Below are 24641 nucleotides of genomic sequence, written 5' to 3' on the forward strand. Positions count from 1 at the left end.
CGATGGTAATAATTCATTTTACGCGTTCCGGGGACGTCCGTACGCGGAACCACCTGTTGGGGGTAAAGATTCGCGGTTCTGAAATCTAGATTTATGATAAATATTTTTTTTTATTTACTTAAGAATCAAATAAGCTAATTTATGAGGATCGGAACCTAATGCGCGTAAGTTAATGCGCACAGAAGAATTGTTACTGCGATCAAATAGTAGGAAGTGAATACTGTTTGTAATTTGAAAGTCCACACAGCGAATTTGAATCCTGGAAAACTGCGGGCTGCTTTGGTTTGGATGCGCAGTGGCGGGGTTCAAAAACTTATGTTTTAAAAAATAAATTATTTTGGAAAAAATTTTTTAAAAACTCACATGAGGGATCAAATCCTGTGACGAAGGCCGGACATGGCGCGAATGCTTCTTTTCCACCTGGAGTACTTGGCCAGCATACCCACCCATCAAATACACCGGGGCAATACGGTTCTAAAATTAGTAAAAAAAAAAAATTTATATATATATGTAAATATATAGAGCACTGAAATTTTTTTTCAAACATTCTGTTATTATTTTCGGGTTATTACAAATTTTTAAGCTGAGTATAGGAGTAAAATGGGTCAAATTTTTTCCCGCCATCTTAAATTTAGTTTTTTTATTTTAAATCCCGAGAAATTTTCATAAATTCATTGAATATATGAGAGATTTTCTTACCCCCATGAAAAAAATTTATAAAAAAAATATATGTTAAATATAAAAAAAATATATTTTTCATATAAAAAAAATATATTAAAAATACATACAAAATATATAAATAATATGTATAAAAAATATATATTAAATAGCTAACTTTTGGCCGATTTTCGTATATATTTTATATATTTTAAATATATAAAAAATAAATGTATAAAAATATACAAAAAATATATTTTTTTATATTTAAAAATGTACAAAAAATATATTTTTTATATAAACTTTTTATATTTCTTTTTCTATGTAGTTAATTAACTTAATAATATATTTTTTATATAATTTTTTTATATTTTTTATAGATTTGAAATATATTTTTTTTATATTCTTAAATATAAGGAAATTACATTTTTCGTATATTTTTATACATGTATCTTTTATGTATTTTTAATATATTTAAAATATATAAAATCTATACGAAAATTGGCCAAAATTTAGCTATTCAAAATCTATTTTTTATACATATTTTATATATATTTATATATTTTTTATGTATTTTTAAGTTATTTTTTTTATATTTTAACATATACTTTTTTTATAAATTTTTTTCATGGGGGTAAGCTGTTCCATCGTGCGCACAATTTTTGGAAATTTCAGTCATGTTATTTTACAATAATATTTTAATTGCTTATTATTACAATTCCACCTATAGTTTGATAAATGACAATATATATCTTAATCGCAATCCTCTTCAATGTCTTTGTTAATTCCAGTTCCAAGTTAATAATTGTACTGAGATTTAAGCTCAATATATATTTGAATGAAACACACGTAGCGCGGCTATAATTTTCACCATGCAATAGACAAACTAAACATTTTGAAAGCGTCATCAAATATCTAGGATTAATATACAAGTTCGTGTACGTATGAATAATCTAATCACATTTAATATTATTAATAAACGCATTTACTTTGGATTTCAAGCAATGCATACTAAATTTATACTATTAAATAGTTTAATATCCAACCATTCATACGCTATTAGAGCAATTAGACTTTTTGTTTATAATCAAAAGTTGTTTTTGTCCAATCGTCTCCACACAAAATTTACATCAAACTGCCCGTCTACTAGAAAATCGGGAGTGAATGGAAATTTTTTCAACCTGGGGTTGATTGTTCTCTAAATTAAATTCCACCTACAGAACATTAAAGAAGACAAAAATAATAAAAATCGTTTACGTCTTCGAGATCTTACGTATCACAATTTTTTCCTAAGGGTCAATTCTTTTACGTGACTTAAATTTTATTACCCCTTTGATTTTTGTCTCACATTTTTACTATTCAGCGGGTAGTAGAAAGTATTAAAAATACAAAAAATATCATTTTCAGTAAGACCTAGTCTAGACTTTTAAAAAATATATGACTTATTAATGGAAACCGGTTCCATAAATAAATAAAACGGTTATGATTTAGTATTCAGGGGACGAAGATCAAGATTTACTTTTTTTTTTACTGATAACACAAAAAAAACGTTTAGCCCACGATATTTTTGGTAAACAGAATTATATTTTTTTTCCTATAAATGGATTTTTCCTTCAAATATTTACAGCTCGACTTCAACGTTCTTTGAATAAAATCATAAAAATTTAACGTATATATATTTCGTAACATAAATAGTCATGTATATTTTATGAGGGAGCCGATGAAAAGTTTTCTGTCCCTTTTTCACGAATATGTCAATACGCGGGCGTTTTAAATGTCAAATATTACTATCCTATCCTGCAATGTCAGTCATGAAAATACAAACGATGCGTGCAGTGTAAGAGAAGGAAAGAGGGAAAGAGAATGGAGACTGAGTTTACAAACGTAAGATAAGCTTTTCAGTCATGACTGTCACCGTCGATTGTGAATTTAACACGCAGATTAAACGCGACATTTTCCGTTTTCAAATTTTTACTGCGCACGTCAAATTTCGCGGCTTAAGTATTTTTTCACATGACGTCATTTTTTTAAATTCGCGCTCAATAAATTATTTTGGATTACAGAAAAAATAGTTCGATTGAAAAATCTGAGGGTTCATAAATTTACGATGACGTTTTTGTAATTCTCTAGAGAAATGTATTGAATTTTCAACGGTTTAGTATTTTATGTATTTCTGACAGTATGACGTATTATTGAAACGTGAGGACGTGGGTAAGATCCTAGGGGTGCTAGAGATTCCCTTGGTCACTTAGAAGTTTCCGATGTTATGTCAAGATTGGACATTATGTCGATATTGTTGTGCTTCCTGATTGAATTTATGTAAATGCGTAATATGAATTAACAAATTTGCATATTATTTACATTACGACATTTTAATATTTATAGTTTACAAGTTCAATTGTTCATGTACTTAATTTTTCATTGAACAGGTCATGAATCACTTTAATATTTATAAAGCTGTTTAAAAGAAAACGGTGTAAATACTACTTGTGTTAAATTTAACCCTGAAAAACGGTGTTAAAATAACCTCGGTAGCGGTGTTAAAACAAGTAGTTTTCAGCAATTAGTTCAGTTTAATAAAAGTGACATTTCTTATTTTAATAAAATTGTTTTCATCTCAGTTCAGAGTTTTCACTCCTTATGAACACCGGTTTATCACGCGTTAGATAACACCACTAAGTAGCACTGCTACATCGGTGTAAATTTATATTAACACCAAACCAGTGTTATAATATGTTTATTTTAACACCAAACCAGCATTAAAATATATATATTTTAACACTACACCGATGTTAAAATATGTTGACTTTAACACCAAACTAGTGTTAAAATATGTTGATTTTAGCACCGATATAGTGTTAAAATATGTTGATTTTAACACCGAACTAGTGTTAAAATAGTTGATTTTAGCACCGATATAGTGTTAAAATATGTTGATTTTAACACCGAACTAGTGTTAAAATATGTTGATTTTAACACCGAACTAGTGTTAAAATATGTTAATTTTAACACCGAACTAGAGTTAAAATAATTTTATTTTGACACCACATCAATGTCACAATATGTTGATTTTAACACTGAACTAGTGTTAATATAATTTTATTTTAACACCGAACTAATGTTAAAATAATTTTATTTTAACACCACACCAATATCAAAATATTTTGATTTTAACACCGAACTAGTGTTAAAATAATTTTATTTTAACACCACACTTATGTCAAAATATGTTGATTTTAACATCGAACTAGTGTTAAAATAACTCCATTTTAACACTACACCGATTTTAAAATATGTCGATTCTGACACTGCACCAGTTTTAAAATAAGTTAATTTTAACACCCCATTTTAGTACAGTGAAGTGCGTAATCTACACACTTAAGCACAAATTACATTGTATGAAAAGGTTAAAGATAATAATTAAAAAAATAAAATCTAATTGATAATCCAGTAATTTATCTTATTCGTAATTATCGTTTAAAAAAGTGCTATCATTGATAACTGAATAAAAATTTTTTATTTCCATCAAATCATCTTGTGTACATATTTGTCTATTTAACACACAGCTTCAGCATAAGTGCAGACAAACAAATAGATATCTATTCGGTTTCAATTGTCGTGTTGAACGTAATCATAGCAGTCATTGCAGATTACGTTACGTTATACGTCGCGTAATATGCAATTGTGCCAATTATTAGTTCCCCATGTTATCGTCAGATAAACGTTTTAAAATTTTCATCTACATTCGAGCAATGCATTAGTGACAGTCGAGGTTCAGATCAATGTCATCGTATCAGTGAAAAAATAGTTCATATTTTATATCGTGATTTTTAAATTTGACTCCTATTACAATGAAGTATTTAAAATTATCAGCAGTAATTGTGTTGAGTACTCTAATCATAATTATGAACACGGAACAATGTCTGGGGTACAGAATTTTGGGAGTATTTCCGCTGAATGCTAAAAGCCACATGGTGTTTCATGAACAAGTGGCCAAGGGATTAGCGCGACGCGGCCACCAAATCGATGTCATCAGTATATTTCCTCAAAAAAAACCATTTCCTAATTACACCGACATCGAAATTCCGGCGGCTTTGCCAAAGTTTGTTAACAATATGACCCATGATTTTCTGCAAGATGTCACAAAGAGTAATATCGTACACTTCATGTCCACAAATATGGGCAACGTAATTTGCGAAAAAGGGTTAGAAAATTCAAATGTACTGAATATTATCAAAAATCCTCCCAAAAATCCTCCTTATGATCTCGTTATCACAGAGGTAAGTTTTACTAGATTTTTTAGTAGGTTTCATAGAAATCTATCTTTTGCATTTGTCATGGTGGAATTTTCAAAGAATTTTGCCAATCTATCATAATTCATCGAGTAGGTTCCAAAAATACCATTGGTTCAAAAGTTTATATATGTATGTAATATAACGCGGCTTGTTGCGACGATAGAGGCCGCTATTTTAAACGGATCTTAATGAAACTTGGCACACTTATTCTATGAACGATTATCACGGTTAAGTTCGAGGATGAGCAAAATTGGTCAACTAGTTGAGAAATGGTGCCCGGGTCAAAAATAAAACTTGATTTAGACTTGGTTTACCAAGTCGAAATTTGGAGCCGTTTTTCACAAGACAAACTCGAATTTTTTACGGAGGTATGAAATATATTAAGTTTTCGCCTTGGTTTAGACTTAACTGGCTTACTTAGTCACGATTTAAGACGAAAAAGTTTAAATCAAGTCGAAATTTACTTGGTTTAGACTTATTCGACTTAAATTTTAAGACGAAAATGTCAAGATCAAGTCGAAATTCACTTGGTTTAGACTTATTCGACTTAAAATGTAAGGCGAAAAAGTCTAAATCAAGTCGAAACTGACTTGATGTAGACTTATTCGACTTAAATTATAAGTCGAAAAAGTCAGAACTAAAGTGAAATAATTTTGATATATTAAGGCGAAAGTAAGGCGAATAAATGACTTTTTTTCGACTTGATTTAGCGAGTCAAAAGTAATGTGAATGACTATCGTGCTCAAAGTAAAGACGAATAAGTTGAAACTAAGATGAAAAAAGTTGAAAAAAATTAAATTTAAGTCGAAAAATTCGAGATCTTATCAAAAAATCGTCGGCAAATCGATAACTTCAAAAAAAAATAAGGCGAAGCGAGCCTGAATCAAGTTTTATTTTTGACCCGGGTGGACATTTGAAATTCAAAAAATAACGAAAAATCCTACTTTTTCGCCTTTTTTCGTAAATAACTTTTTAACGGGTACATCTATCCTCATTGTGTAAAAAGAACTTGATAGTCAAAAGAAAAATCTATCTTTTCCTTTTTCTATTTTTTGTTTTACGATAATTGTTCCATTTTTAATAAGGGTTCAAAGTCACATAATTGACTCATGTGCTATAGTGATAATGCCATTGTTTATATCTTTAAAAATTTTTGATGGGTGATTATTAAATAATATATATATATATATATATATATATATATATATATATATATATATATATATATATATATATATATATATAGAAATCTACTTCCATTTTGGATGTTGAATGGCCTTTTTTTTTTTTTTTAATTTATCAGAGATAAAAAAAAAATTATTCATAAAACGGATCTCGAGATAATGTACAGCAATTAAATTGCTATTTATAGATACGCTAGCGAACGTCACGATAAAATGATAATGATACGGAAGAATTTTTATTTCAATAATACTGCAGTAATTTTTTTTTTCACAATTTTTAGATTTGAAAAAAAATTCGAATTTATTACCGCGCTATGAATGCTTGTAAAAATTTTATATTTTTATTAGCATGACTAGCTAACAAGGGTTTGATGATAAAGACATTGTATGTTTGTCATATGTCATTAATATTGTTGTTGATAATATCACGTTATATGTAAATAATATGTTAGGATATCATACTATAATTACTTCATATTTATAATTATCGTGGAAAAAAATTCTATAGAGTCAACGTTCATTCAAGTTCTGAGACCGTGACAGTGGATAACTTGAAGATCAATGTTATCACTTTAATAAAAGAAATAAAGATAAGGGGTAAAGAACGATGAATAATTTCAAGCTATGGGTGATTGTGTCGGTTGTTTTGATAATTAATCCGAAACTGTGTCAGGGATATCGTATTTTGGGAATATTTCCCCTTAACAGTAAAAGTCATATGGTGTTTTTTGAAGAAGTAATGAAGGGATTAGCGCGTCGCGGTCATAGAGTTGATGTTGTCAGTACATTTGATAACAAAAATAATTATCCTAATTATACTGACATAACAATACCGGCTGCATTGCCGAAACTTGTCAATAATTTGACTTATGATTTTGTTAAAGTCGCTTTCGAAGACAATAATATTGTGCATTTCATTGCCGAAAATGCGGGAAATTTAATTTGCGAGAAAGGTTTTCAAAATGCGGAAGTACTTAATTTAATTAATCATCCGCCTGATAATCCATCTTATGACCTCGTGATTACGGAGGTAAGTTTTCATGGAAAATATAAATGAATTTTATGAAATATTTACTTTAAGTTTGGAAGCTCATCGATAAGTAGGTGAGACAATAAAATCATTTTTGAATCTATTGTATATCAAATCTTTCATGAAAAAAAATAATCGGAAGTAGATTCCGAAATATTCTTAGACGGCGATCCTGAGCAAAATTAAGGCATCCGTTGGATGTTTGGGGGCCTGAGGGTTAACGGACAAGTCTTTCGGAAAAACGCCAGCACATAAAAATGTGTTTCAAATTTTTCATTGTAGCAGCTACCGATTATATCTTAGTAGCAGCTACCGATTATATCTTAGTAGCAGCTACAGATTATATCTTAGTAGCAGCAACCGATTATATCTTAGTAGCAGCTACCGATTATATCTTAGTAGCAGCTACAGATTATATCTTAGTAGCAGCAACCGATTATATCTTAGTAGCAGCTACCAACTACATCTTAGTAGCAGCTACCGATTATATCTTAGTAGCAGCTACCGATTATATCTTAGTAGCAGCTACCGATTATATCTTAGGAGCAGCTACCAACTATATCTTAGTAGCAGCTACCGATTATATCTTAGTAGCAGCTACCGATTATATCTTAGTAGCAGCTACCGTTTATATCTTTGTACCAGCTACCAATTATATCTTGGTAGCAGCTACCAATTCTTTATTCGTAGTAGCGATCGATCATTTTCCGGTAGCAGCTACCAATTATTTTTTTGCAGCTACCAATTACTGTTTTTTGCATCAGCTACCGATTATTTTTCGGTAGCGGCTATTGACAAATAATCAGTAGCTGCTACTAATTATTTTTTTCATACCGCTTTCAGAAATAATTCTCACAGTTTAAAATTTTAAAATAATATCCTGTTATAAAAAATTAACGCTAGATAATCTTCGCCATGACTGGCAAATTAGGGATCAAATAATAAATTTAATCTCGATAAGTCGTTAGTTCTGCTGATAATATTATTGCATATCACTTATCTCCAGCTGTATCATGCATTAGTTTCTCTACGTACACCGTTATTAGCGAAAAGTATAAAATTAGTTGTCATCCGAGTGACAGTAGCAGTGAATGACTTGTAGATCGAGGTCAATTCAATCCGAGTTATAATAATTAATTGAACGTTATAAGAATGAAAGGCATAAAGTCATTACTAATAATCGCGTTGAGTATTTTGATAACACGAAATATCGAACAGTGTCTGGGCTACAGAATTTTGGGAATATTTCCTTTGAATGCTCGGAGCCATATGATGTTTCACGAACAAGTCTCCAAGGGATTAGCGCGACGCGGTCATCAAGTTGACGTCATTAGTACGTTTCCCCAAAAAAAACCTCATGCTAATTATACCGATCTGCCGATACCGGCTGCGTTGCAGCAGTTCGTCAATAATATGACCCATGAATTCTTTAAACAAGAGTTAGAGGAGAACAATATTGTGCAGTTCATTTCTGAAAACGCGGGAAATTTGATTTGCGAAAAAGGATTTGAAAACTCAAATATACGAAATATTATTAATAATCCGCCCGATCCGCCTTATGATCTCGTCATGGTCGAGGTAAGTTTTTTTAGTACAATCCCGTTTGAAAAAACAATGTATAGTTAAAATATATAAAATCATATATGTTTGCAACAAAAAAATATATGATATATTATAATGTATATTATAAAAAATCATATAGAGATTTTGGCCAATTTAATATAAAATTATATACAGTAGCAAATATATGTATTCCATATATGTAACTTATATGTTTTTTATATTAAGCTATATATACAATTACATTTACCTTATAATATATTGTATTGATATATTTCCTTTTATATTCAAAAAATATAAAATTTTTATATGAAATGAAATATATGGTAGCATATAATTTATATTATATATGGCACCATATATTTTCTTTGTTATATTTAAGCATATATTTTATTCGGTGTATGTATATGTATATGGGTATATATATTCGCACCAAATTAACTAATTTTGAAAATTTTAACTGCAATTTAAAGAGTATATTAAAATTTAGATCTAATTTAATTGGAGTTGGTCATACGAATAAGAAACTTTTTTTTTCCATACACAATATAAATATATGTTTTTATATATGATCAGAAAATTTTTTTCGAATATGATAGAAATATATATTTTTATGTATGATAAAAATATAGTTTTCGTATATGACAAGAGTATATATTTTCATATATGATAAAAATATATTTTTTGTATATGATTGACATATATATTTTATATATGCTAAACATATACGGACTCATATATGATGAATATTAAATTTTTTAATATAAAAAAAAATATATCAGAAAATATAGTTAAATTGGCTACATATATTTTCTGATATTTATCATATATTTTGACCATATGTGTTATTTTCATACGATGATTATTAATTCAAAATATTTATATTGTCGTTGAAAATGAATTTGCCATTCAAATTTTTTATCTTATCGGTTCTCAAATAAAATATACACATATTTTAGTAATATGCGATTGACTATCGATAGTGGAAGGTCAGTTATCGTTTATCGTAAAATACAATTATTCAAAAATATTCAAATTTATACGAACACTTGCAAAAAAATTTATTAAGTTATCGTCAGAATGTTTTATATTTTTTAAAATTATGCGACACCGTCGGTCGCTTAGAAAATAAACGTTCTATTGTTGAAGTAAAGTTGAGTACTCAAAAATTATAAAAAGAAATGGAAGATTTTGAAAAATTAAAAATACTTGTATTGAGTTTTTTGGTCGTAATAAATACGGAACAATGTCTGGGGTACAGAATTTTGGGAATATTTCCAATGAATGTCAAGAGTCATATGGTGTTTCTCGAACAAGTGGCCAAGGGATTAGCGCGACGGGGCCACCGAGTTGATGTCCTCAGCACGTTTCCTCAGAAAAAACCTTGCGATAATTACACAGACATATTGGTCCCAACTGTGTTACCAGAATACGTTAATAATGTGACGTATGATTATTACCGAGCCAACCTTGCGAGTGATGATCAGGTTTATTTTTATGCTAATGTTGTGGGTAATGGACTTTGTGAGAAGTTATTAGGAAGTCCGGTTATACAGAATTTAATTGATAATCCGCCTACTGACCCGCCGTATGATATTGTCATCACGGAGGTAAGTTTGTTTTTTTGGCAAATCCACGCACATTTGAATTTATTGGGATAAAAATGCCGGAAAGGAGTGATTTGATCGAAATCACAGAATTTTGGTCAAAGAGGCCTAAATTTGGGCAAAATCACGACGAGGCCGTAGAGTTTTTATTGGAAAAGCTGAAAGTTGACCGAAAACACACCGAAATTTCATTATTCTTAATAAAAAGGCCGAAAACTGGCTAGTATTTGGCCAAAAAATTGAGTCAGCCTATTTTCAGGCATTATTCGGTTAGAAATTTTTTTTGACACTATACGGAAAAAAAATTGGGCGCTGCAACAGGACGCAGTTGCTACTAATATTTTTGGCATTGACTATCGACTATATAAGTCGCAGCTACTAATTATTTTTCAGTAGCAGCTACCGATCAATTTGGCAGCAGCTACCGATCAATTCAGTAGAAACTACCATAATAATCAGTAGTTGCTGCTAATATTTTCGGCATTGACTATCGACTATATAAGTAGCAGCTACTAATTTTTTCTTCAGTGGCAGCTACCAATCAATTTGGCAGCAGCTACCGATCAATTCAGGGGAAACTACCATAATAATCAGTAGTTGCTACTAATCTTTTCGGAATTGACTGTCGACTATATATGTAGCAGCTACTAATTATTTTGCAGTGGCAGCTACCGATCAATTTGGTGGCAGCTACCGATAAATTCAGTGGAAACTACCATAATAATTGGTAGTTGCAACCAATTTTTTGGATAAAATCTTGTTGTTACAACAGGATTTTGTCCTGTTGCAGCGCCTATTTTTTTTCCGAGTAAAGTATTTTTTTTTATCCGTCTATTTTCACAGTTGCATTAGAAGCTTTTTATAAAAATGATGAAAATATAATAATGCTTGTCATCGGGACAGCATTTATGACAGTTTTATTACTTTACGAAGTTCGGAGGAAAAATTTCATTTTATTGATCTACCGAGAGCTGTTGAGAAAAAAAAATAATTTTATTGGCGTATTTATTCAAACTCCAGAATTTCGAGTGACGGAGTAAATTCGCATTGAAAATTAACTCTTAATTTTCTACTTAATACCCTATTGTATGATAAGCAATAGAGTTAATTAAATTTGACATAATAATTTAAATAATGAATACACAAATTCAGTAATTAGCCATCAGTCGCTGATTATATTGATGGCGCTCGGTTATTATCAATCGTCAACTCAATTCTCGATAAAATATTTACATAAGTAAAATTATTCATACAACAGCTTATGAAATTACTGTTGAGTAAAGGTGTAGAATATTTTACATTCACTTTAGTTCTGCGGCGGTGACAATTACTGTTAAAATCGGATTAGGAAATTATCGAAAGTAATAATGAGAAATTCAAAATTATCGTTATCATTAGCCATAATTGTGTTGACAGTTTTAATAATAATAAATACGAAGCAATGTCTGGGTTATAGAATTTTGGGAATATTTCCGATGAATACTAGAAGTCATATGATGTTTCATGAACAAATGTCTAAAGGATTAGCTCGACATGGTCATAGAATGGACGTCGTCAGTACATTTCCGCAAAAAAAACCTTTAGCTAATTACACAGACTTAACGATACCACCTGCGTTACCGAAATTAGTAAATAACATGACATTTGATTTTTATAAAACTAATTTTAAAGTAATTGATCAGGTTTATTTTTATGCTCATTATCTGGGTAATGTACTTTGTGAGAAAGGACTGAAAACTCCGGTTATACAAAATTTAATTAATAATCCGCCTAATGACCCACCGTATGATCTTGTCGTTACTGAGGTAAGTAAAAGTTAAGAGAATAAAAAATAAATTAAGTAAATTATTTATAGGAAAAATAATTTTCTAAAGAAATATGGAAAAAATAATCGGTAGCTGCTACCAATTATTTTTTAGTAGCAGCTACCGATAAATTTGATAGCAGCTACCGATCAATTCAATGGAAGCTACCATAATAATCGGTAGTTGCTACCAATTCTTCTGGTATTGACTACTAACTATATAAGTAGCAGCTACCAATTATTATTCAGTATCAGCTACCGATTAATTTGGTTGCAGCTACCGATCAATTCAGTGGAAACTACTATAATAATCAGTAGTTGCTATTAATATTTTCGGCATTGACTATCGATTACATAAGTAGCAGCTACCAATTATTTTTCAGTATCAGCTACCGATCAATTCAGTGGAAACTACTATAATAATCAGTAGTTGCTACTAATATTTTCGGCATTGTCTATCGACTACATAAGTAGCAGCTACCAATTATTTTTCAGTATCAGCTACCGATCAATTCAGTGGAAGCTACTATAATAATCAGTAGTTGCTACTAATATTTTCGGCATTGACTATTGACTACATAAGTAGCAGCTACCAATTATTTTTCAGTATCAGCTACCGATCAATTCAGTGGAAACTACAATAATAATCAGTAGTTGCTACTAATATTTTCGGCATTGTCTATCGACTACATAAGTAGCAGCTACCAATTATTTTTCAGTATCAGCTACCGATCAATTCAGTGGAAACTACTATAATAATCAGTAGTTGCTACCAATTTTTTTGGCATTGACTATCGACTATATAAGTAGCAGCTACCAAATATTTCAGTATTCAATACTGATTATTTTTCGATGCAGCTACCAATTATTTTTGTATTGGTTACTGAAATAATTGATACCGGCACCCAGAAATTAATCGGTAGCTGCTGCTAAGTATTGTTTCCCGTGAAAAGATGAAATTACACCAGAAATGACTATCTAAAGATTTTAATAACTGATTCCGTGGATTTAATCGCCTGTTACAATAGTTAATGATACGTTACATGTCGCGTAATAAAAAATTCATACATGTAATAGCTCGTCGTATTATTTTGCATACGAGAATTTTATACTCATTCAAGTTATGACAGTGGCAGTGATGACTTAGATCTCTATAATTTCTTAATTTCAACAAAAATAATCAAATCTAAGCAACAATGAAAGACTTAAAATTATCAATAGTAATCGTGATAACTTTTCTGATAACAATAAACACGAAACAATGTCTGGGATCGCGAATTTTGGGAATATTTCCTCTGAATGGAAAAAGTCACATGGTGATGTTCGAACAAATAATGAAAGGACTAGCGCGACGTGGTCATCAAGTTGACGTCATCAGTACGTTCCCTCAGCAAAAACCATATCCTAATTATACCGACATCGAAATTCCCGCGGCAGTGCCCAAATTCGTCAACAATATGACCCACGACTTTGTCGAAAACGTCAAAAAGGGTAATCTTGTACATTTTCTGGCGACAATGCTCGGTAATTTATTTTGCGAAAAAGGTTTTGAAAATTTATCAATACAAAATTTGATAAAAAATCCTCCCAATAATCCACCTTACGACCTTGTCGTCACTGAAGTGAGTTTTTCAAATACATATTTTTGGTTTTCGATTACAAATCATATACTTTTACTGTCGATGTTTGAAAAATGAAATAAAAAAAATTTAATTGACCATACAATTTATTTTAAAAGATTTTTGCTGCCCACTGCTTCATGGCCTTCGGATATCATCTGAAAGTCCCGGTCGTCGGATTAAGTTCATCGGCTTTATATCCATGGAGTAATGACATGATAGCGAATCCCCCAAATCTGGCCTTTGTCCCGAATAATCTTCTCGAGTATATGGAGAAAATGAACTTCTGGCAACGTCTATACAACGTCGTCCATACTTATTACTACAGAATGTACTTCAACTACTACACATCCTCGCAAAATGATATGATAAAAAAATACTTTGGAGATGATGCACCTGGGGTTAGGGAACTGGAACACGATTTAGCACTTATTTTAACCAACTCACATTTGGCGGTAAATGGCCCAAGACCAACTACGCCAGCACTCGTTGAAGTTGGCGGGCTTCATATACAAGACGATGATCCAGACATCCCAGCTGTAGGTCATACATAATTTATCTACTTTCAAAAGAAATGTTGTAGTACAATATGTCTTTTTTTATTGAAAATAGGACCATCTGAAATGGCTAAATGAAAGTAAAGACGGTTTCATTTACTTTACATTTGGCTCAATGATGCAGATAGAATCGTTTCCAAAGCCAGTGCTCGATATTTTGTACAAATCGCTCGGTAAAATATCGCCGATAAGAGTTTTCATGAAAGCGCCGCACCCGGAAAAACTACCACCGGGTTTACCGAAAAATATACGGACATTCACATGGATGCCGCAATTAAAAGTATTAAGTAAGTGCTTTTATTTATGTCAGTTTTGTCAATAGTGAGTCTGTTTGACAGTCATAAATAAGGACAAGATTTTTGACTTAATTTCGAATGAATGGTTTGAATGTTTGGTATTACGGCGAAAATATTGGTCTTATAAAAAAAGTTTTAAAACAAAAGTTGTAGGATATTTAATTTTCGAAAAAAATCGTCTCTTATGATTTTTTTATACGACCAATATTTTCATCGTAATTCAAAAATTAAGATTCATAATGAATGATTCAAATTTTTGATAATTATGAAAATCTTAATTTTGAAATTACGGTGAAAATATTGGTCCTGAGAAAAAGTTATATGAGACATTTTTTTTACAAAATTAAATTTTGAACAACTTTTATTTGGAAAATTTTTTTATACGACTAATATTTTCACCGCAATTCCAAAATTAAGATTTATAATGAACGGTTCAAATTTTTGATAATTATGAAAATCTTAGTTTTAAAATTACGGCTTTCTTATCAGTGCTATGAAAAAATTGTTAGAGACATTATTTTCATAAAATTAAATTTCCTACAACTTTTGTTTAAAAAATTTTTTTATACGACCAATATTTCCACCGTAGTGTCACAAATTTGACAGCATCAATCATTAGTTGTTATTTTTTAATCAAAGCAAAAATCCTGACTCTAGTCATAAATATATATGAGAATACCAATACATATATGACACGAATGATGATTTAAAATAAAACTCTACGGACTTAATTTTATAATTCCGTTTTATCATAACAGTCGATGTCATTTATTATTATAATTTATTATTAAATATCGTCGGCTGCTTCATTACTGTTATTATTATTATTTTATAAATAAACGTTTTGTTATGTAAATAAATATAAATATTTTATTAACCGAGTATTGGATCCGCGGTATTTAAAAATATTTAAACGACAATATTGTTATTGTTGTGTTTAGATGCTTCGATTCGCGTGCGTGTTATCGAGTGATGGGTCTTGGCCACTTTGTTGGACTATCAGCTGTTCTGCTGACCGTCACCGACAATACCCGAGTTATAAACAATATTTGCCGCTAATGTTATCGAGCAAATAAATCCTCCTTAATAATATTGACAGCAACAACAAATAATTGATAAATTAATTCGCGATAGTCAAATTTAAATCGCCGCGTGCGCGAAAATAAATAAACTAAAAATGAAAATAAAACTGAACATTTGTATACGAATTTAAAAAAATTTATGACGTTCAAAAATTGTTTACATATCGCTGACGCATGTTCCGATTAAAAAAATTTTAATAACAATAGAAATAAAATTTGTCAATAAAACGATTAAATATTTTTTTTATTTTACTTGCCGCTTTTTGGCCGTTATCTCTCGCGGATTTTTATATTTATTGTTTTCAAACGAATACAGAAACTGGTGAATTGACACAACTGATAGATTTCGGTAACGATGATCTGGTCGCGCGATCCATAGTTTACTCTTAATAAATTAATTCGCGATAACAAAATTTTTATCACCGCATCCGCGGAAATAAATGACTAAAAATGAATGCGAAATTGACCGTTTGTATTAAAAAAAATTTTCTGGCGTTTAAAATTCATGATACGTCAATACTCTTGTAGGGTCGGTATAGATAACTTGTTGACATACTTGCCCAACTCCTATGCAGATCACTTACATCTCAAGTCATCCATATTTTCCGACCCATTTGAACTAAAAGTATTCAAATATATCTAAAAGTTCATAAATATAAAAATATTCAAGCAAATTTTATTTTAAAAAATTCCTAGAGCACAAAAATATTCGCGCATTCATCACTCACGGCGGACTTATGGGCACTCAAGAAGCAATTTACAGCGCGGTACCGATGATTGGCATGCCACTTTTTGCCGATCAGTTTATAAACGTCGATCTCTACGTGAGCAAAAAAATCGCGATCCGTCTGGATTACGCGGACATGACTGAAGATAAATTGGACGCTGCGTTACACGAGATTTTGTATAACCCTCTTTACAGGTCAGTGTATAAATAAGCGTGTACTTGGCGCGAGACACTACCGTGTCTCCTGATTAATTGTTTACTATAATTGTCATTATTAAAAAAAAAAAAAATGTTTATTAGGAAAACGGTCAAGAAGATTTCAGAGAAATTTTTGGACCGACCAATGAGTCCCCTGGACACGGCTTGCTACTGGATTGAGTACGTAATCAAGCATGGGAATAAAGCTCTGAGATCTTCGGCGCTCGACTTGTATTGGTGGCAAGTTGCTCTAGTTGATGTTTATGCCGTACTCATACTCACTGCCATCATAATAGCGTTTGCTGCTATTGCAATTTTTCAATTTATTTCGAATATTGTTTTCCCTTCTACTACAGTTGCGCGTAGTAAAAAAAATAATTAATTAATTAGTGCCTTAGAAATTTTTTAATAGAATAAAAAAAAAAAAAATTGATGAAATTTAATAATCTAAGTTTGTCTAGTAATTAAATATATCGAGATTTTAAAAAAAATTATTCAAATTTTATGAATAAAAAAAATTAATTGATTAATTTTTTATTTCTAATACTGGATAATAAATTAAATATTCGCCTTTGATACGGAATTATAATTTATAATTTAAATTTCCCGGTCATTAAATTTTAATTAGTAATAAAAAAAAATTTGTTTTTTAATTATGAGTATTCCCGCTTAAAATTTTCCTGCTACAAATAATTCCCGCTATTTTAATTTACACAATTATTTTTTTTCTTCACGACAATTACAGTCCAGTCGCGTTATGAGTCCGCCGACTTATATTTCTTGGAAGACATTCCCCCTCTATGACTACGTAAATAATCATGTACACACTCACACGCATGCAAAGTAGGGAAGTGTAAATTACAGCGTTCGACTGCTGAGCAGAAGTGGGGGTACAGAAATTCTTAGAATTATATTCCCCTACACCCCTGTAGGCGAATTCATAACGCGATTCGACTGTACACCAAAAAAGAAAATTTTTGTCTGCAATTCACAAAAAAAAAATTTTGGCGCGAAAAATTTGAACCCTCAAAAAAATTTTTACTTGACCCAATAAATTTTTGCATCATAAATTGAAGCGAAAAATTTTCTTATCCCCAGAAAAAAATTACAATTCAAAAACTTTTTTCTGATCATAAGAAAATTTTTGTCTACAATCCAGAAAAAAAATTTTTGGCGCGAAAAATTTGAACTCTCCTCAAAAGAATTTTTACTTGACCCAATAAATTTTTCGCATCATAAATTGAAGTGAAAAATTTTCTTGTCTCCAGAAAAAAATTACATTTCAAAAAATTTTTTCTGATCATAAGAAAATTTTTGTCTGCAATTCACAAAAAAAAATTTTTAGCGCGAAAAATTTGAACCCTCAAAAAAATTTTTACTTGATCCAATAAATTTTTGCATCATAAATTGAAGTGAAAAATTTTCTTGTCCCCAGGAAAAAATTACATTTCAAAAAATTTTTTCTGATCATAAGAAAATTTTTGTCTGCAATTCACAAAAAAAAAATTTTTGGCGCGAGAAATTTGAACTCTCCTCAAAAAAATTTTTACTTGACTCAATAAATTTTTCGCATCATAAATTTAAGCCAAAAATTTTCTTGTCCCCAGAAAAAAATTACATTTCAAAAAATTTTTTCTGATAAGAAAATTTTTGTATGCAATTCATAAAAAAAATATTTTTTGCACCTCAAGAGCAAAATTATGAATAAAACGCTTGATAATTTAAAATCATCAAAGAAAAATCTTCCACTAAATGCAACTCATCAAAACATGAGTCTGTCGAGTCGATAATTTGTCCATCACCGTGACATTTATAAATGTTTCAATTCAATCCACGCTATTTATTAACTATTACGCAAGCTCCTTCAATTGCTACTTGCAATTTATGAGAATAATAAACAGCATTGTCATGAAAAAAATTTCGTTAATGACATAATTAATTATCAGACATTTTTTTGTCATCAATCATCGGGCTAAATTTGAATGCCAATAAGCGACCATTAATTATAAAAAATAAAAAAAAAAAAACGAGAGATTAATAAATGAATAAAACTCTTCATTAAATTTAATAATACGATAAAACGTTGAACAGACGTCATAAAAAAAAAACTACGCTGCAACCGCATCACGCATTTGATTACAAGTTTCGCTCTCGCGCTTCTGTAACAACCCACGATTCTATTTTAGTGATTGTTTAGTTCTCGTGCTGAGCTCAATAATATTTTATCTTTTTGCAATGATAAGTTATCAAGTCCAATAAATATATATATTTATTCTTATATTTTTATCAGCTCAGTTGCGAAAATCATCTCTGAGAATGAGAGTGAAAAGTCTTCATTTTTAGCAGGAAATTTTTTTATATTTTGAACTGACGACTGAATTTTCAAGAGAAAGTGTTGATATATTTTATAAAAAATGAAATTGATAGTGATATATATTTATTTATTAGTATTTATAATTATTCCAACGAAGTCGTATAGAATATTGGGAATATTTCCCTTTCAATCGAGAAGCCACCAGATGATGTTCGATGCCATCGCCAAAGGATTGGCGAGAAAAGGCCACCGGATTGATGTGATGACAGTTTACCCTCTGAAGAATCCTCCGGAAAACTACAATGTCGTAGTTAACTTAGAGGGAGCTGTAGAAAGTCTTGTTAATAAATGGAATGTCAACTTTGCTGCCAACTTGGGCGATGATACGTTGCCTATTATTGCGGACCTGTATGGCAATGGGTTGTGCGAATACTTGGGACTGCCTGAGGTACAACGGCTCATTAAGAACCCGCCCAAAGATCCGCCATATGATTTGGTTATTGTAGAAGTAAGTTCATTTTTTTAAATTTTTTATCGGGAGAGCGAAGTAAAGTTTGAAAGCTGTGACATTTTAGTAGGAAATTTTGATTGCGGGTTGCAGTTTCTTAAAGAGAGGTCGTTATTTTCTGTCTGATTGGGCTCAGATAAATTTTAAATTACCCGCGAGTTTGTTGAGGGAAAGAATTTTTTGAAAAGTCGATCCAGTACCAACTTTTTTTTTCGGGGATCGAGTGGCCTTAGATCGTTTCTGTACTCTCTAAATATGAATTAGTGATTTTTCACTAATTTTAAGTGAATATTCACTAATTGTCAATGCTACAATCGTACCACGCAGAATTAGTGAATATTCACTAAATGAATATGTGAATATTGGAATTCACTGATTTGATAAGTGAATATGAGAATCCACTAAATTGAAAAGTGAATATGGGAATTCACTGATTTCATCGGTGAAAAAAAATATTATATTGCGAAAAAAAATATAAGACACTTGTAATTAGATCCGAAATGTGATTAATGTATTAGAATCATTACTTAGAGGAAGTATACATGATTTTGATTGATGAAAAAATCCCGGTGACTGCTGGGCTCGAACCTGCATCCTTCCGATTCAAAGTCTTTGATGCTGTCCACTGCGCTGACCTCCGCATGTGATCGCGCGAGTGTAAATAGTATATTCGTTATGATACCAAACAATAACTGATGAAGAAATAAAAAATCCGTGATGTTATGATTGACGTACTCTTCATATAAATTTATTATTGTTCTGTACTTCTATTTTTTTTTATTTTGAAAGTTTTTTATTAAAATTTTAAAAAATAGCACCATAATTATTAATTATATTTACATCTAGTAAAATATTTAATTATTTGCTAGTTAAAGTTACTAGTGAAATTGTGGAATTCATAAATTAAGAAGTGAATAACAGTTTGACTTGTAGAAATTATGAAAATATCGCTAGTTCAGTAGTGAAAATCACTAATTTCCTAGTGAAAATTATAGTACTAAATTTATTAGCGAGAATTCACTAATTTGTTATTTAAATTCACTGATTATGAAGTGAATACTGCTTCACTAATGTAATTAATAAAATTTCCACTAATTCATGTTTAGAGAGTATCATCCGTGGGCACGGAAATAAGTGAAATAAATTCAATTCGTGGCCAAAAAAAATTCTTCCGCGACCCAGTTGAGTTACAGAAGCTCACAGCAGGAAATCGGGCGGTCATATTTGAGTTCGAATAAAAATTCTAGACAATCAGAGCAACAAAAAAATTAAAAACGAGTCCAAGTTTTCAATGATGACGTAAAGTAAATAATAATTGACTTTTAAAGTAATGAATTAAAAATTTTTCCAGTCATTTGGCGCAGACTGCTTCATCGGATTGGGTCATGCTCTTAAAGTGCCAGTAATAATGGCAAGTTCGACAATAGATTTGCCGTGGCTGGACAAAGCACTAGGCCAACCAGAAAATACAGCCTTCTTTCCCGCTTTTTTTACCGGATATTCCCATCCCATGACATTAATTCAACGTCTCCATAATACTATCAAGAGTCACATTAACAATTTACGCTTCGACTCTTACACTGAAGACGTGCAAACTTCGCAAATGAGAAAATACATAAGTCCAGATATTCCTCCGTTAGCCGAATTGGAAAAAAACGTTGCATTGGCACTCGTAAATTCCTTCCACAGCTTAAATGGAGTCAGACCACTAACGCCCGGGATAATAGAAGTCGCCGGATTGCACGTACAGGAACATTATGTCCCACTACCTCAGGTTTCAATTTTATTATTTTTAACTCAATATCATTTATTCACTGAGTGAGTGTGAGCTGAATTAAGAATACGAAGAGAATGACAGTGGCATCCACATAAATATACAAGTTGATATATTTATAGACCAAGATAAACATTTTTTTTATGTTACTGTTTAAAGGAGCTTGAAAAATGGATGAACGAAAGTACTGCAGGGGTGATTTACTTCACGCTGGGTTCGATGGTTAATATTGAAACCTTTCCTGAAAGTACAATGCGCGCGTTTTATTCAGTATTTAGTAAGCTTGCACCAGTGAGAGTCCTTATGAAAATTGGCAACAAAGATAAACTACTACCTGGACTTCCTGATAATGTTAAAATATCATCTTGGATTCCTCAAGTTGCTATTCTAGGTAATCAACACTTAATTTTTTTTATATCGGGCCTGGAATTTTTTTTACACTAAAAAAAATAATCGGTCGCAGCTACCGATTGGCAATCGGTAGCCGCTACCGATTATTTTTTGGTAGCCGCTACCGATTATTTCGGTCCCAGTTACCGAAATAGTCGGTAGCTGCTATCGATGACCAATCGGTAACGGCTACCAAAATAATCGGTAGCTGTTACCGATTGAAATCGTATGTGTGTGTGTGTGTACGTAACTGATACCACAAAAATCGGGAATAGCTACCGAATTAGTCGGTAACGGCTACCGATTATTTTTCGGTAACAGCTACCGATTGAAATCTGTAGCAGCTACCAAAGAACAATCGGTAACGGCTACCAAAATAATCGGTAGCTGTCACTGAAACAATCGGTAGCTGTTACCAATTATTTCGGTAGCAGTTACCGATTGAAATCGTGTGTGTGTGTGTACGTAACTGATGCCACAAAAATCGGGTATAGCTACTGAATTAATCGGTAACGGCTACTGATTGAAATCTGTAGCAGCTACCAAAGAACAATCGGTAACGGCTACCAAAATAATCGGTAGCTGTCACTGAAACAATCGGTAGCTGTTACCAATTATTTCGGTAGCAGTTACCGATTGAAATCGTGTGTGTGTGTGTACGTAACTGATGCCACAAAAATCGGGTATAGCTACTGAATTAATCGGTAACGGCTACTGATTGAAATCTGTAGCAGCTACCAAAGAACAATCGGTAACGGCTACCAAAATAATCGGTAGCTGTCACTGAAACAATCGGTAGCTGTTACCAATTATTTCGGTAGCAGTTACCGATTGAAATCGTGTGTGTGTGTGTACGTAACTGATGCCACAAAAATCGGGTATAGCTACTGAATTAATCGGTAACGGCTACTGATTGAAATCTGTAGCAGCTACCGAAGAAAAATCGGTAACTGCTACCAAAATTATCGGTAGCTGTTACCGAAAATTAATCGGTAGCAGCTACTGATTACCAATCGGTAGCTGCTACCGATTTCAATCGGTAACGGCTACCAAAATAATTGGTAGCTGTTACCGATTGAAATCATATGTATGTGTACGTAACTCATACCAAAAAAATCGAGAATAGCTACCGAATTAATCGGTAACGGCTACTGAAAACTGATCGGTAACGGCTACCGAATATTTCAGTAACAGCTACCGATTATTTCGGTAGCCGCTACCGAAGAAAAATCGGTAGCTGCTACCGAAATTATCGGTAGTAGCTACCAATTGCCAATCAGTAGCTGCTACTGATCATTTTTTGCAGTGTAATTAAAAATCATTGGAAAAATATTAAAATTTTTAACTTTTAAAATTTTTTTTCGGGAACAAATTTCACCCCCAGCCCTAAGGAGAGCAGACCGGGGCAAGACGGACCTCCTAAGCCACTGAATACTTTTAGTGGCTTTGAAGCTTCGGGTACAAGTTACTTTATCTCAAAAAAATCCGTCATAATTTTAACCCTCCCCCCACCCCTCAAATGATAAAAAAAAATTTTTTTAATTTTTTTTTAAATTAAATTTTCTAGCTCACAAAAATACAAAAGTCTTTATAACACACGGGGGTTTAATGGGGTCACAAGAAGCGCTGACTTATGGAGTCCCAATGATAGGAATTCCTCTTTTCGGCGATCAATTTTCCAACATGGAATTTTATATGAAACACAACATGGCTCTGGTGTTGGACATAAAAAATCTGACAGAGCAATCTGTTTATCCTGCACTCGATCAAATGCTCAACAATCCAAAGTTCAAGTAATTTATTATTAATATTCAAATAACCAAAAAAAAAATTTGAAATAAAATAACTCGTAACTTTGTTACAGAAAAGCTGCCGCGTTCGAGTCAGCGCGATTTCTCGATCGTCCCATGAGTGCGATAGACACAGCAGTTTATTGGATTGAGTATGCAGTAAGAAATGGTCCCAGTGCCTTGAGATCACCGATCGTAGATATGCCGTGGTGGCAAGTCGCTCTACTCGATGTCTACTTTATAATACTCGTATCTCTTATCATTGTCGCTGGTCTGATTGTTTCAATTCTGTACATTTCTTTACATTATTTATTTTCAAAACCGACTTTGAAAAAGCGCGCGAAAAAATTACATAAGCAATAAATTTGTATTATTTTCAGTACTGAATTAATAAAATCAAAATCTACGAAAGATTGAATGCGAAAAAAAAATTAACAAATAATCACTGGCGATAATTTTATTTTTTTTTACAACACCGAGTTCTGGGTCTATATTTTCTATGGGATTTCTATGGGATTTCTATGGGATTTCTCTGACATTTCCAGAGAATTTAACCGGCGATAATTTTATTTTTTTTTACAACACCGAGTGCTGGGTCTATATTTTCTATGGGATTTCTATGGGATTTCTCTGACATTTCCAGAGAATTTAACCGGCGATAATTTTATTTTTTTTTACAACACCGAGTGCTGGGTCTATAATTTCTATGGGATTTCTATGGGATTTCTATGGGATTTCTCTGACATTTCCAGAGAATTTAACTGGCGATAATTTTATTTTTTTTTACAACACCGAGTGCTGGGTCTATAATTTCTATGGGATTTCTATGGGATTTCTATGGGATTTCTCTGACATTTCCAGAGAATTTAACTGGCGATAATTTTATTTTTTTTTACAACACCGAGTGCTGGGTCTATATTTTCTATGGGATTTCTATGGGATTTCTCTGACATTTCCAGAGAATTTAACCGGCGATAATTTTATTTTTTTTTACAACACCGAGTGCTGGGTCTATATTTTCTATGGGATTTCTATGGGATTTCTCTGACATTTCCAGAGAATTTAACCGGCGATAATTTTATTTTTTTTTACAACACCGAGTGCTGGGTCTATAATTTCTATGGGATTTCTATGGGATTTCTATGGGATTTCTCTGACATTTACAGAGAATTTAACTGGCGATAATTTTATTTTTTTTTACAACACCGAGTGCTGGGTCTATAATTTCTATGGGATTTCTATGGGATTT

The 24641-nt window shown here is 31.6% G+C and overlaps 3 protein-coding genes across 12 annotated transcripts in view; 2 read left to right on the forward strand and 1 right to left on the reverse strand.

The window, feature by feature from the left end:
- Positions 1–24641, reverse strand: part of LOC130675136 (calcitonin gene-related peptide type 1 receptor-like) — a 222135-nt gene that overhangs the window by 158040 nt on the left and 39454 nt on the right. For all 5 annotated transcript variants that reach the window (XM_057480641.1, XM_057480638.1, XM_057480640.1 and 2 more), the window contains one exon: positions 364–474. In XM_057480641.1, the coding sequence (XP_057336624.1) occupies positions 364–474 (111 nt within the window). The remainder of the gene's footprint in view (positions 1–363; positions 475–24641) is intronic.
- On the forward strand, positions 4303–17221 carry LOC130675133 (UDP-glucosyltransferase 2-like). 6 transcript variants are annotated; one of them, XM_057480631.1, is made up of 5 exons: positions 4303–4937; positions 13876–14295; positions 14369–14600; positions 16388–16613; positions 16719–17219. In XM_057480631.1, exons 1-5 carry the CDS (start codon positions 4509–4511, stop codon positions 16996–16998), a joined length of 1587 nt encoding a protein of 528 aa, XP_057336614.1. In that variant the 5' UTR covers positions 4303–4508; the 3' UTR covers positions 16999–17219. The 6 variants fall into 6 exon arrangements, with proteins under 6 accessions (XP_057336614.1, XP_057336617.1, XP_057336616.1 ...); XM_057480634.1 differs by lacking the exon at positions 4303–4937 and adding an exon at positions 6724–7166 and having other exon boundaries at positions 16719–17220; XM_057480633.1 differs by lacking the exon at positions 4303–4937 and adding an exon at positions 8273–8744 and having other exon boundaries at positions 16719–17221.
- LOC130675135 (UDP-glycosyltransferase UGT5-like) lies at positions 18786–23832 on the forward strand. The gene is made up of 5 exons (XM_057480636.1): positions 18786–19438; positions 20790–21212; positions 21372–21603; positions 23170–23395; positions 23467–23832. Exons 1-5 carry the CDS (start codon positions 19031–19033, stop codon positions 23753–23755), a joined length of 1578 nt encoding a protein of 525 aa, XP_057336619.1. The 5' UTR covers positions 18786–19030; the 3' UTR covers positions 23756–23832.

This window comes from Microplitis mediator, chromosome 9 (assembly GCF_029852145.1).
Source record: "Microplitis mediator isolate UGA2020A chromosome 9, iyMicMedi2.1, whole genome shotgun sequence".
Classification (NCBI taxonomy): domain Eukaryota; kingdom Metazoa; phylum Arthropoda; class Insecta; order Hymenoptera; family Braconidae; genus Microplitis; species Microplitis mediator.